The sequence below is a fragment of the Podarcis pityusensis genome, assembly GCF_964106645.2.
Source record: "Podarcis pityusensis genome assembly, chromosome: 14".
Classification (NCBI taxonomy): domain Eukaryota; kingdom Metazoa; phylum Chordata; class Lepidosauria; order Squamata; family Lacertidae; genus Podarcis; species Podarcis pityusensis.
The window spans coordinates 49722365-49736714 of NC_138039.1; the positions used below are offsets into that span (position 1 = coordinate 49722365).

Here is a 14350-nt window from a genome sequence, read left to right on the forward strand (position 1 = left end):
GGAACTCCCCTAATGCAACACATATACACTCGTGCCAGGTTGAATTCCTTTCTGCACCCTGGAGTACTTTTGGCTAGCTGAAGTGTGGACTCCTTCTCCAGTTTTGGAGGTTCACTCCCTGACACCCCCAAGACGCAGAGGGCAGGTGATGGGGAGGTGGTGGTGGTGGACTGGGGAGTTGGAGCAGGCAAGCTAGTCCTGGGAGCTGCAGGGGGACCGATGACCTGACTGGATCTGAGGAACCACCCCCTCCCCAGTCCTTAAAACGTTTTCGCTCAAAGGGCCCATGTCCTCCAAAGCAAAGACCAAACCAGAAGGGTCCAGAGGAGCCCAGATGCGCGACAAAAGCCCAACCAATCCAGAAGCCCAGGCTCTCCTGTGGCGGGAGGGGGGGGGCGTTGGGAGGCGCAGGCAGCCCGGCAGCCCAGCGGGTTCGAGCCTTGCCTGGGCAGGGGCTGCGCGCGTCTACACGGGAGTAGAGGGGGTGGGAAGAGGGAGCGAGCGCGGGGTCCCCGTTAAAGCTCTCGCTAGCGCTGCTTGTGGTCACAGCCAAGCAAGCTCGTCTCCCATCTGGCTCAGCCTCGCTCCGCTCTGCCTCTCCCCGCCGCCCCCCCCCAGCATCATTCCCGCTCGCAGCCTCCTTCTTCTGCCCCCTCTCCGTCTCCCCCGCCCCGTCCTGCCGGCCCAGGGAGCCACCCTGGCCCAGCCGCCGCGGCCGCCCCCCCTGGCGCGCTCGCCGTCTCCGAAGCCGGGCCGGGAGGGGGCAGAGGCGGCGGCGGCAGCAGCAGCAGCAGCACCAGCGGCAGCCGCGCCAAGGCGAGGCGGCGCGATCGCCCAGCCAGAAACATGGAGTCCGCGCCGGCAGCCGCCGAGCCCGCAGCCGCCGCCGCCGAGCCGGGCTCCGAAGCCGCCGCGGCCACGGCCGGCGCTGCAGCCCGGGATCCCGCGGCCGGCGCGGAGCTGGCCCGGAAAGGAGAGGCGCCGCCGCCGCCGCCGGCTCCCAACCGCAGGCAGAGCTACTCGGGCAGCAGCAGCGGCGGCGGCGGAGGAGGAGGAGGTAGGAAAGCGGGGAAGGGGGAGGGGAGGGGGGAGGGGGGAGAGAGAAGCCCCCTCCGCCGGGATCCCCGCGGCCAGGGCCGGCCGGGGTCGACCCACGATTGCGTCTCCTTTCCGTCTTCAGATATGTATATAAGTGTGTATATATATATATATATATGTGTGTGTGTGTGCGTGTGTGTATAGGCGTGTATGTACAGTATGTCTATGTGTGCACATATATATATGTATATGTATATGTATATCTGGTTCGACATGCTACCTTGTAAACTTTTAATGGATTTTTTTTAAAAGAAAAGAAAAAGAAACCACAAGCCTTTGCTTCCATGACAAGCCCGGCCTTTTGGTGGGAGGAGACTCCGAAGGCCCGTTCACACGTTCCCCCCGCTTGGAATGTTTTTGTTTTCGGAACTGGCCTGCCTGAAAAGGCGCGCTTGCCTTTCTCAGCACGTGTCCCGGGCGAGGCGCGGGAGGCGAAGGGCCGGGCTCGTCTTTGCCGACGTGCACGTGTAGAGGCGAGGACGCGGGACTGGCCAGAGCCGCAAAAACATCGCCCCGCCGGAAAATAAAAGTCCCCAAATGCCATTTTGGGTCTGGGCTTTGGGGTGTGGGATTTATCTCCCACAAGGCAAAGAGGGTTTCAGCCCCAAGTCAAGGAATCAAACACTCTGGATTGTCAGGTGCTTCTCCTTCTCCCTCTCTCCGCCAGTCCTTTTTAAATATAGGTGTCTGTTTTGTTCCATTATTAAATGGTGGACAGAGTTTTGGAGGGGCGGGGCTGGCTTCTTGCCTGGTTTCTTCCTGAAGCGTGTTGATGGAAGCGTTCAGACGAGCTCGAGCAGCTCCGTGTTTGCACACTGGGGTGGTGCAGTTGTTTCCTTTGGAGTTGTTGCTGGCAGGTGGAGGCCGTTGACCTCTCCTTCCTGGATCTGGCAGGAGTCCTCTGCTCGCCTCTCCTTTTTGAACGTCCCGCGTTGCGCGCTTTTCTCACGGTCTGGAGGCGAGCGCAGGTCAGGTCCTCTTGACACGTGCAGGTCACGCGAAGTTCAGCGCCGGGCGGACGGCGGCTTCACCGTCGGGGAAACAAAAAAGACCTCGCGGTTGCTGATGGATGCGTGGGCGCGCGCGCGTTTAGCAACGCGGGTCTACCTGGCTTTTTTAGAGCAGGGAGGCGAGCGTCCCCCTTTTCTGCTTGGCGTGCCAACGGTTAAAGCCCAGAGGACTTCCAGAAACGTGGATTGGTGGGATCTGCTTTCTTTGTAAAACGAGGAAGGTGATGATGAAGGATTACCTCTCCTCTGTAAATAAAGTAGGCATGGTTGCTCGAGAGGAGAGATGCGGAACCGATTCACCAGGTTGTGAGAACGTAGCCATGCTCGCCTTGCTGTGCCAAGCTACAAGTTGGATTTAGCAAGCCCATAGCTAGAAGACTGTCTTCTGTCAGTGGGGGTTATTATTTTGGAGGCGGGGGGAGCTGTCGGCGCAGCACTGGAGACAGAGGATCTGGGCTTGGAGAGGGAAGGGGGTTTGCAAAGGCAGGCTAGTGCCCCTCTCTCGACGCTGCTCAAAATATGGCTGATCATGTGCGCTCCAATATTATTTGTTGTTGTTGTTTGTTCCTCCCAATTTAGGCCACGCCTTCCATTCCGAGCAGCTTCCTCCTTGGCTGGCGATCCCCGTACAGCGGGAGGGCGGGGGGGGGGCGGAATAAAAGATGATAGACACCCCTTGAAATCAGGAGTGCGTGCGAGTGTGTGTGTGTGTGTGGGGGGTAATTTCCCGAGATTTTTTTAATGCAACTCTAGGGAGTGGAAGAAATGTGTATATTGTATTTGCAGTATGTATATAGAGAGAGGCATTTTTTGGCATTTGCAAGGGACCTTGGGATGGTGGCTTCCACGAAAAGGAATGTAAAAGCTGGTTACATAACAACGTTAATCAGAAACACTGGCGAAAATGTGTCTGAGGAGAGCCAGTTTTTTTTTGGGGGGGGATGTTTACGAAGCGGCAGGACTTTTGCTGTTATACAACCTCCCTTTTCTTCTTTTTTTTCCTGGCTCCATCCCTCCTTAACTTTCTCTGCTTTCAGATAGCTTAATCCCACCTTATTGTTTACCCTGGAATTTTCCTCCCCCTCCCCCTTCAAGAAGAGAGCGGGGAGTGAGAGAGTGAAATCTACAGTGTGCAGAAAATACTCCTTCACTCCTCTCTCTCTCTCTCTCTCTCTGCACATCTCTGTTTCCTTCCCAGCCAGAGCCATGCAAGTCTGTGGGAAATTATGTAACCAGAGTTGAAGTGTGTGCCTGTTATTATTGCCATAGAAATAAAAAAAGGCCTGGGAGAAGGAGTAGAAGGCGACCTCGACAGTTGATGGCGATGGCGACTTGTGCTCCATCCTTATCACGGTGATCTTAAACGGTTTAGGCTTTTGAAACTGCTAACCTGCTGACCCAAATGTGCAGTGATGCTGCTTTGCTCTCTTTCTCTATCCTCGTTGTCCCCCGCCCACCCCCAAACCAATTGTAGAGAGGATTAAATCAGGAGGGAAAGTGAAAATGTACACAGGCTCTGTGTGTGTGTCTCAGCACGCAAGCACTGCCCTTATGTAACAATCTGAATGGAAGTAACAGGGTGGGGGGGGGAATACGTAAGTTAAGGGGACCGGCTGAGTTCAGGGGCGGGAGAGCATCCACCAAGGAGAGCCTTAGCTGGAGGGTGGGGGGGTGCAGTGGGCCTCCTTTGTGGATGGCAACACTGAGCAAAGCAGGAGTGTCTCTGTTTTTGCAGGAGTTCTGGCATCTATGCTCAGGAGAAGGGAAATGTTTGCAATGGCTGTTATGATGATGATGATGATGATGATGATGTAATAATGGAGTTGGCAGAAAATAATATCTGCTTCCAGTGTGTAAAATGGTTGGAAAAGTGGAACTGGCATTTCCTTCTAGCATAACATCTGCAGCAGAGCTGGAAGCTCATTGACTCTCTGAGCAAAGGCTTTGTGGATGAATGCTGCAGCTGCCTGCCATTTGATATCCTTAGGGGTGTAGAGGAAGGGGAACCTGACTCGGGATTTATTCAAAGTGGGAGTGATGTCATCTGCCAGAGTGCTGGTATCATTGATGAAGTCTCCTTGCTCCACCAACTGAATGTAGTGATGAGGAAGCTTACAAGTTTGTAACAGGGTTAGCATAGTTTTCTCATAATGAGAAAAATAACCAAGCAGAGAGGCTAGATACTGCTTTTCTTTGATGGAGTTCCTACTTCAGGTGAGCAGTTTAACCAGTAACACTTCTTTACAAGATTGTTTGCATTTCTAATCCAAAGTTAAACTCTGCATTTCAGCATTTGACTCAATGTGTTTTACAGGTTGAACCTGTATGGATAAGTAAGCAACACTGAATTCAATGGAGCTGAATTCAAGTGAGGTTAGAGGGAAACAGGTAGAGGGCTTTCTCAGTAGTCGTGTCTGTCCTTTGGAATGCCCTCCCATCAGATGTAAAGGAAATAAACAACTACCCAGTATTTGACTTTTAGAAGACATCCGAAAGCAGCCCTGTATAGGGAAGTTTTCAATGTTTGATGTCTTACTGTGTTTTTATTTGTAGGAAGCTGCCCATACTGCCTGGGGTAACCCAGTTAGATGGGCAACATATACCGTATTTGTTGCTCTATAAGGCTCACTTTTTCCCTCCTAAAAAGTAAGGGGAAATGTGTGTGCGTCTTATGGAGTGAATGCAGGCTGCGCAGCTAGCCCAGAAGCCAGAACAGCAAGAGGGATTGCTGCTTTCACTGCGCAGCGATCCCTCTTGCTGTTCTGGCTTCTGAGATTCAGAATTTTTTTTTCTTGTTTTCCTCCTCCAAACACTAGGTGCGTCTTGTGGTCTGGTGCGTCTTATAGAGCGAAAAATACGGTAAATAATAAATAATAAAATTGTAGAATTGTAGAGTTGGAAGGGACCCCAACAGTCATCTAGTCCACCCCCCCTACAGTGCAGGAATCTCAGATAAAGCATCCACGACAGATGGCCATCCGACCTCTGCTTAAAAACCTCCTGAGGGAGACCATTACACTAACCAAGAGCTCTTACTGTCAGAAAGTTTTTTCGTATGTTTAGTCAGAATCTCCTTTCTTATAACTTGAAGCCATTGCCTCGAGTCCTACCCTCCAGAGGAGAGAAAACAAGCTTGTTCCCTTTCCCATGTGACAGCCCTTGAGATATTTGAAGATGGCTACCATATCTCCTCTCAGTCTCCTCTTTTCCAGGTTAAACATGTCCAGCTCCAACCGTTCCTCATAAGGCTTGTTTTAAAAACCCTTCACCATCTTGGTTGCCCTCTTCTGCACACATTCTAGCTTGTTAACATCCTTCTTAAATTGAAGGATGCCCAGGATTGGACACAAGATTGCAGGTGTGGTCTGGCCAAGGCAGAGCAGAGTGGTACTATTACTGTACTTCCCTTGATCTGGATGCTATACTTCTGTTGATGCAGCCTAGAATAGCACGAACTTTTTTTGCTGCTGTATCACACTATTGACTCATGTTCAGCTTGTGGTCCACTAAGAACCTTAGTTCCTTTTCACATCTACTGCTAGTAAGCCAAGTGTTCCCCATCCTATATGTGTGCAACTGGTTCTTCCTGCCTAAGTGCAGAACCTTACATTTGTCCCTAATGAAATTCATGTTGTTACCTTGTGCCCAGCTCTCCAATCTACTAAGGTCCTTTTGAATTCTAATTCTGTCTTCTGTGGCATTAGCTATCCCTCTCAATTTGATGTCATCTGCAAATTGGATGAGCATCCCCTCAGTTCCTTCATCCAAGTCATTTATAAAGACGTTGAACAACAATGGGCCCAGGGCAGAACCCTGCAGCACCCCACTTGTCACTTTTCCCCAGGATGCTGAGGAACCCTTAATAGGTACTCTTTGGGTCCAGTCTGTTAATCAGCTACAAAGCCATCTAATAGTTAACTGACATTTTACCAGCTTCCTCACAAGCTTCCTCATCAGTTTCCTCACAAGAATATCACTTTGTCAAAAGCCTTACTGAAATCAAGATATACTATGTCCCTGATTCACCAAGTTTGTAATTCCATAAAAAAAAAATGAGGTTCGTCTGGCATGACTTTTTTTTTTTAGAAACCTATCCTGGGTCTTAGTAATCACATCATCCCTTTCTAAATGCTCACAGGCCAACTGTTGAATTATCTGTTCTAGGACCTTCCCTAGTACTGTTCTCAAGCTCACCGGTCAGTAGTTACCTGGATCTTTCCCCCCTTTTTGAAGATGGGGACAACACTTGCCCACTTCCAGTCTGTAGAGACCTCACCTGTTCTCCCAGAATTCTCAAAGATCATAGACAGGATCTATGAGATTACATCTGCAAGCTCCTTTAGTACCCTTGGATGCAGCTCATCAGGCTCTGGAGATTTGAATTCATTGAAAGTAGCTAGGTGTTTCCTTCCTACCTCTTTTCCTATCTTGGGCTGCAGCTCCCTCCTTACACCATTTATTCTGTTATCACCAGGTTGGGCATCACTTTCCTTTTGGGTAAAGACAAGGGAAAAGTACGTAGGTGTTGAGTAGTTCTGCCTTTTCTCTGTCACCTAATAGCATTTCTCTGTGTTCCCTATGCAGAGGACCTACCACTTGCTTGTTCTTCCTCTTTGGACATAGCCGAAGAAACCTTTATTATTATTTTTACCCTCTCTTGCAAGCCTGAGCTCATTCTGAGCTTTAGCCAGCCTCACTTTCCCCCTGCAACTGTTGGCTACTTATATATACTCCTCCTTTGTGATTTCTCCTTTCCTCCATTTCTTATACATGCCCTTCTTAATCTCAGCTCATCTGTAAGCTCCTTATGCAGCCACATTGGTTTCCTTAAATGTCTCCCACTTTTCTTTCTTGCTGGTTTTGTCTGCATTTGGGCCTTCAATATTTCTCCTTTTAGGAACTCCCATCCTTCTTGGACTCCCTTCTCATTGAATATTTCTGACCACGGGATCACACCCAGTAGCTCCTTAAGCTTTTTGAAACTGGCCTTCTTAAAGTCCAGAGTGCGCGTCCGACTACACTCAGCTTTCCCTTGCCTTTGTATGATCACTTCCTCCCAAGTTTCTGAGTTCTTCCACTTATTTGATCAGTTCCTCCCTGTTGCTTCTTCTGCCTTCTGGGAAATGAAGTTGTCAGCAAGGCAATGGGGGAATTTGTTGGACCTTACATTCTTGGCAGAATTTGAGTTTCAACAGATATCTGGGAAATTGAAGTCTCCCATGACTACTATGTTTGGAAATCTTCTTTAGGAAGGCATCTTTCAAGTCTTTAGTCTGGCTTGGCGGTCTATAGCAGACACCCACAGTAAGGTCACTGTTGTTTCCCTCTCCTACATTTTTTACCCATATATTCTCAATCCGCTTTTCATACTCTAGGTCATGGAGTATACAAGTGTACATATACCAGTATATACAATTGTACATATCCTTTACTACTACTACTACTACTAATAATAATATTGATTTCAGTAAGTCTTTTGAGTATTATGTGGCACCTGTAACAGTGCCAGTTCTGCCAATCAAAGCAGTTGAGTGGGCACATGTAAGGTAAGGTGGGAACAATAATGTGAAAGAACTAGTTTGCATGGGTTAAATTGTGCATAAACACAGTGTACACCAAGTCACACACATGGCGGTATCAAAGGCATCATGCATCAATAGGATGTTTTGGTTTTCCTTTTGATACAACTGGAAAATTTGTATCCTGCCCTGCCCTGCCCCAGCCTCTTCTGCTGTTGCTGCTGCTGCTGCCGCCAAGATCGCTTAAGCAGCTTGTGGCTGTTGGCTTTTGAGGAGCAACAGTAAAAGTCTTGCTGAATGGCAGAAATGCATTAGTGCTGTAGTGGCAGCAACCCGCTGCGGTGTCTTTCATTTTGTAATTTGATCTAATAATTTTTGATAGAGTTCTAAAGCAACCCACTAGGACGGTGGCAAGTTTTAAGGAATTGATGTGCTCCAAGAAGCGACACCAGGGCTGGCATTATAGCAGCGTGAAAAGGTGCTGTGGAAAGGAAGCCAGCAGCAGTGTGAGAGCAAGCTGAATGCAAAAGCTGGCTGGAGGTGGCAAAGCAGCACTTGGATCGAGATGACCTCCATTGTCGGACTCAGTTGCATTACTGCTTTCAAGGATGCCAGTTTACTGCTAGGATTGTGCTGTTTCTGCACAAAAGAGACACTGGAAGATGGGGTAGAGAAAGAAATATAAGATAGGAACATGAGATGTGCTTGCAGGATCAGGCCATAGGGGGCCCATGTCATGCAACATCCTCTTCCCAACATGGAGGCAGACAGAGCATAGCCATTGTGGCTAGGAGCCATCCATAACCTTTTCCATGCCTTTGCCCAATCCTTTTATAAGGATTAAAATCTTTAAATCAGTTTTTGCACACTGCAGGGGTTTGCAGAGCCCCCAGCCCCCTGCTCCGTGCTTGTGTCATGTCAAGGAGCATCAGTCGAGTTATGGGATGGTGCCTCGGCTCTGTCCCAAGATTGTGTGGCACTGCTACCATGTTAGATGTGGACATCTCTGCACAGTCTAGTCTCTGTGCCTAGATGACCCGTGCATTCTGGAACCCTGCACAATGAGGGTTTTTCTGGAACATGTGGAAAGCCTTTGCACGGAGAAGTCTGAGCAAGCAGTTGTCCTTTGCAGATGTGCATGTCTAATGCACAGACCATCTGGGGCCTCCCTGCCCTGTTTGATGCCCCTTCGCCTAATGCAGGTGTGTAGAGCGCTGTGGGAGTGTTTGTGGTTCAGTCTGCGGGTGGGCAAATGTGGATCCTTGAGCCCAGCCAAGGCTGAAAGCTTGCTGACTTGTCTTACCCTGTTGGCCAGCTGTATAATGTGAATTGCTTTTAGCTTCTCTGAGCTGCTTTCAAAACAGTAAAAGCGTCCTGTGCCATCTTAAAGGCTAACAGATTGATTGCACCATACGCCTTCATGGACTGTATCCCACTCCATCAGGAGCTGGGCTGTAGTCCAAGAAAGCTGCTGCCACAATAAATCTGTTAGTCTTTAAGATGCCACAGGACTCTTAAGCTGTTGCAACAGACTAATATGACTGAGAGCTGTTCCAGGTGTCTCTGCCACCCTGTAAATTGGGAAAGATGTTCACGAGTGCTGAGGGTTCAGCTGCTTGACACTTGGTAGAGGTCTGCTTCTTTTGAGCATATTTCTGGCTATGCTTATTAACATGTGTGTACCTTTGTCTCTATCTTGACCCTGTGGCATGTTGAACAATGGAAGCGTGATGCCTGGTTGCTTGAGGAACTAGATTTCATCCTTCAAGATTACCGGCTTATCTCTACATGACAAACTTGTGTCAATTTTATACCAGTTTAGCTGAAACAGCTTCCTCACCAAGAATCCAAGGAATTTACACTTGGTTGAGAGCTGAGAATTCTGCTTCACTCTCCTTCCTATAGAACTACAGTTCCCAGAATTCCTTGGGAGGGGAACATAATAACTATACTCTTTTAGGTCCATATGGGGATGGGGTACCTGTGGCCCTTCAGATGCTTTTGGACTACATCTCCAACCATCCTTGACCACTGGTCATGCTGGCTGGGCCTGATGGGAATTGGAGTTCAGCAATATCTGGAGGGCAATTGATCTCCCATCCCTGATCTATAGTGTAGATGTCGCCTGCAAATTTCAGGCTGCCATGGCTTCTGTTAAGACGGCTGGCTGACCCCATTGTGCTACCTGAACCGTTGTGAAGAAAAGACAGGCAGTTGTAATATTACTGATGTAAGACTTCATGCTCCTTTGCATGAAGTCCCCTTTGGTCTGGGTGTTGTCTTTAGAATATTGAACTGGGTTGTCAGCGCTGCACAAAAACTCAAGTGGAATTCATGTTATTTCTATTTAGACTATTATAATTAGGTAATGATGTTATCTCAAATCAGAAGGAGATGGAGCAGCCTCACAAGAAAATCCCCTGCTTTGGCTATTTAGCTTTCTTGTGTATGTGGAGTTTCAGCCATTTTCCCTGACTGATTTCATAAAATTTACATACACACCACTTGATTGTAAAAAACAACAACCCCTCCACACACCTCTAAATGGTTTACAATAAAGATAAAACAATAAAATTACCAATAAGAAGAATTAACAACAGTCATTTAAGACTTTAAAACTTAAAAGAAAATAGACTAAAAATAGATTCGAGCTTGCAACAGCTTTCTAAGCTTCTGGATAGGCTTGCCTAAACAAAAATGTTCTTAGCAGTGAAGGTGCCTGTCTGACATCAATAAGCAGGGAGTTCCAAGGTGTGGAACGGATATTATGTGGCATCTGTAACCCCGATCAAAGGGGTCGGGCATCCATGTATGGGGTAGAGTGACCTCTTAGGTAAAGTGGACTTGTTGCCGTGGCTGCACCCAAATCCAGAACTGGAGTGTTCCCACACAGCCCAGACCAGTGGCTAGAAGCTGAGCAGGCCAAGATTACAGCCTTGTTGATAGGGAAGGCACCCAGCAACATTTAGGTCACACCTAGCGAATCCAGAGCTCTCATACTACTGCCTGCTACTCACAAGGTCTGCTGTTACACACCTGTTTCCTCCATAGCCTGTATCATTCCTAGTCGAGGCCCTTCCTGGGGTGTCTGCTTAGAGAGAGGCTCAGTGAGTGGCCAGAAGGGAGAGCATCTTTTTCATTGTGGTCCGCTGACTGTGGAACGCGCTTCCCAGCAAGGCCCTCCTGGTGCTGACATGGCTTCTTTTTGATGCCTGAAATTTGTGCCAGCTGTGCTTGATGCTAATGTTGCTCTGGATTGCTGATAAGTTTGCATGATGGATGAATGTTCAAAGCAAGAAGGTGTCTGTTTTCACAGTGCTGGGCTGGTTGTGGCTGTTGCTGTGTGTATGTGTGTGTTGGTTGCACCTCCTGGCAGTTGATACATCATGGGAGAGGCAATCCTGGGGAATCTGCTCGATTTAGTAAGAAAAACGTCTTAGTCCTTGTGTGGAAATGCCTGGCCATTATATGATGAAATAACTGAAGGCATCTTGGTGGGCTTCTAGTGGCCATTGGAGGTGCTCAGCGCACTCCCTCGCTCACATCCCCCTGTGCCTACAGCTCACACCTTTAGGCTCCCCACCCATTAAGCATTGTCCAAAATACACACACCCCTTCCACTAATTGATGTCCAGCTGACGACCCCCCCTCTGCTCTTCTCACATGGGCATTTTTCTTACTTTTGGACTCTGCAGTGTTGCCTTGGGCCAGGCAGTCCTGGTATATTTTAAGAATGATGCACCCCGTGATTTAGAGACTTCCCGCTTATGAAGACTTCAGTTCTCCCTTTGGCAATTCATGGGTAATGATAAATCATCTCCAGAGAGGAGAATATGTGCTTCTCTCTTGCTAGCAAAGAGTCAGCCTGACTTCCATGCATCTGTGTTCAGAACTGAAGTCCCACTGAGTTCAGTGGACTTACTCTGAAGTAAGTGTGTGCACCACCACCACAGTTTAAGAGCTTTCTGAGCTCTAGTGGTTGGCCTTTGAGACGGCAAGGCAGATACACCCCCTATACTTTATGTGTCTTTGTTGTAGGGCATGGGTGTAGCCAAGGGGGGCGGCAGCTGCCCCCCCCATCAAGTAAAACAATAGAAATACTTAACTAACTGACCAGTCGGGTCAGTTCTGCCTCCCCAACAAAAGTTCTGACCCCCTAACAAAAACCCTGGCTATGCCCATGTTGTAGGAATATGGGAGAAGTTTGACTCTGTTTGTACTTAAAGGCAAATCTGCCAAATCCACACTTTCCAAAACAATATGGAGAAGTGAAACACAGACGTCCTTAGAAATCCTCCCTTCTTCAGATTTTGCAGGTCTCTGGAGTGCAGTTCTCCACCCAGTAAAGTATGCAAAAATGCATTGTTTTAGGGAAAATAACATACAAAAATGCATTATATTAGGAAAAACTGCTTTGCATATTGGGTAAAATATTTGTGTGTGTGTGTGTGTGTGTGTGTGTGCGCGCGTATGAGAGAATGATACAATTTTGGAGATATTCACACTAAAGGACTGGTGAATTTGCATGAGGATATTGTATGTATGTGTGTATCACAAACTGATGTAGAGAACTGTACTGAAGATTTGGAAAAATGAGGAACTGAGAGAAACCCAAACTGTATCCTCCACTAATTGTGTTTTGTCTCTGCCCTTATGAACCAAATGTTGTAACTACAGAAGCAGCAGAGATGTACTTATTATTATTACTTTTATTAGTCGCTTGCTACCTTAAAGGTATCCAAGCAACTTACTTTTTAAAACATATACATAAATATTTATTTCATAAAATAAATTTATTTTTTCATAAAATTTATAAACCTCTTGACTGTGAACAACCCCACCCCCCCAGTGGCTTAGAAAGAAGATAATAGAAATATCAGTTAAACAGTTAAAAAAACTATTTAAAAAGTTATTAAAATACAGATTACAAATATATTAAATACAGATTAAGGCATACAGCAACATTCGACATGTCTGTGTAGGCTTGTTTGATCAAAATTGTTTTTAGCACATGCCGAAAACAGTACAATGAAGGCACCTGCCTAATGTCAATAGGCAAGGAGTTCCAAAGTGTAAGTACTGTCACACTAAAAGATGGATTTTAAACAAGTGCGGAATGAGTTTTATGGTTATGTGGTGCTTGTGGTTGTGCAGGGGAAAGAGAAAAATTAATAGAAAGCATTAGCATTTCATGCAATTTATAAAAATGAAACAACCACACTAAATGGTTGGCATCTGTCTGTTTCGGAAGTGCCTTTGCTGGTGAAGTCAGACCTTTGGAGAGTTACAGCGCCTGCTGTGACTGTAGAGACCCATACGAGAGAGACATGTTTTAATGCAACTGGGGCAGATGGAGGTGTCTGGTTCTGCTGCGGCAGGTGTACCACTAAGCACCACAAACTACCTTACATATGAGTCAGTCCAGAACAACCATTTCCTTTGCTAAATCAATGGAGACTAATAATGCAAGCTCCCACCCCAACTAGCCCAGACAAAATTTTGGATTTTGGTGGCTGGTGCTTCTGCTGTTTCAAAGCCCTGAGCTATGGAGTTGATTTTTCAGCTGCATTTTCTACCATTTGGGGATTCATCAGCCATCAGGATCAAACTGAAGCACAAAACTTCCAGGGGCTGCGTACAGACTCTGGAGGGCTGTCCTTGAGCAACTGCAATTGTTCAGTGGCAGTGGGGAGAAATGATCATTCTGTGCCTTAAGAGCAGGGGTCAGCAAACTTTTTTCAGCAGGGGGCCGGTCTACTGTCCCTCAGACCTTGTCGGGGGCCTGACCTTATTTTGGGGGAAAAAAAATTGAACGAATTCCTATGCCCCACAAATAACCCAGAGATGCATTTTAAATAAAAGCACACATTCTACTCATGTAGAAACACGCTGATTCTGGGACCATCCGCGGGCCGGATTTAGAAGGCAATTGGGTCGGATTCTGCCCCCGGGCTTTAGTTTGCCTACCCATGCTTAAGAGTTTTGTGAGCTCTTTGCTTGGCCCCACACCTTCTCCCTGCCTTTTCCTCTCTGTGTAAAACCCACTTCTTGTTTTACCCTTCTCTTTTAAATCCTACTTGTGTGAGAGTCACTCCTGTGAAAGAAAGACACTTCTGTGTCCAACCCCTCAGCTTCAGCCCATTGTGTGGAGGGACGAGAAATTTCCCTGAAAGCCCGCAAATGGTTAGGCATATTCTTGGAGTCATAAGGACTAGAATGTTGTCAGCAGCAGGCATGAGTTGGCTTTCTAGCTCTTGCTCTTTCTCAATGCTCCTGCAAAAATGCAGAATATGCAAGCAGCTCTGAATATATTCAGAATGCCTTTTGAAATAATACATTTTTCTACTTCCCTACATTGAGAGTGAATTTGAGAGTCACTGGAACCTTCTGCTTCTTATCATTTCTGCCCTCGGCCGCCACGTCTCCCCATGGTGGCCCAGTTGTTCCACTTCTGCTCTGCTGATGTGGCCCTTTGCTGGTTACCCTCATTTTTACTGCTTTGAATGTTTTGCTCTCTGATTATGAGCAAAAGGCTGCTCCCGCCCCCTTCTTCTTCCCTAGCACGAGTTGAACTTCTTGATAGCGTAACAAATTTTAGCTTAGCTTGCTACTATTCTAATGAACTTCCTTCTGGCTAGATAAAAAAAAAAAATTAAGCTGCAGCCTTGCTGGAAAAGATTCCTGCACACGGATTTGACAACTAAGTTTAGCCGATTGTTAAAA

The 14350-nt window shown here is 47.3% G+C and overlaps 1 protein-coding gene across 2 annotated transcripts in view; it reads left to right on the top strand.

Moving 5' to 3' along the window:
- The first annotated feature begins 641 nt into the window (after window positions 1-641).
- Window positions 642-14350, top strand: part of RORA (RAR related orphan receptor A) — a 368537-nt gene continuing 354828 nt past the window's right edge. The window contains exon 1 of one of the 2 annotated variants that reach the window (XM_080980776.1): window positions 642-1057. In XM_080980776.1, coding sequence (XP_080836902.1) covers window positions 847-1057 — 211 coding nt within the window. In that variant the 5' untranslated portion in view covers window positions 642-846. The remainder of the gene's footprint in view (window positions 1058-14350) is intronic. The other variant, XM_080980773.1, reaches the window with a different exon arrangement.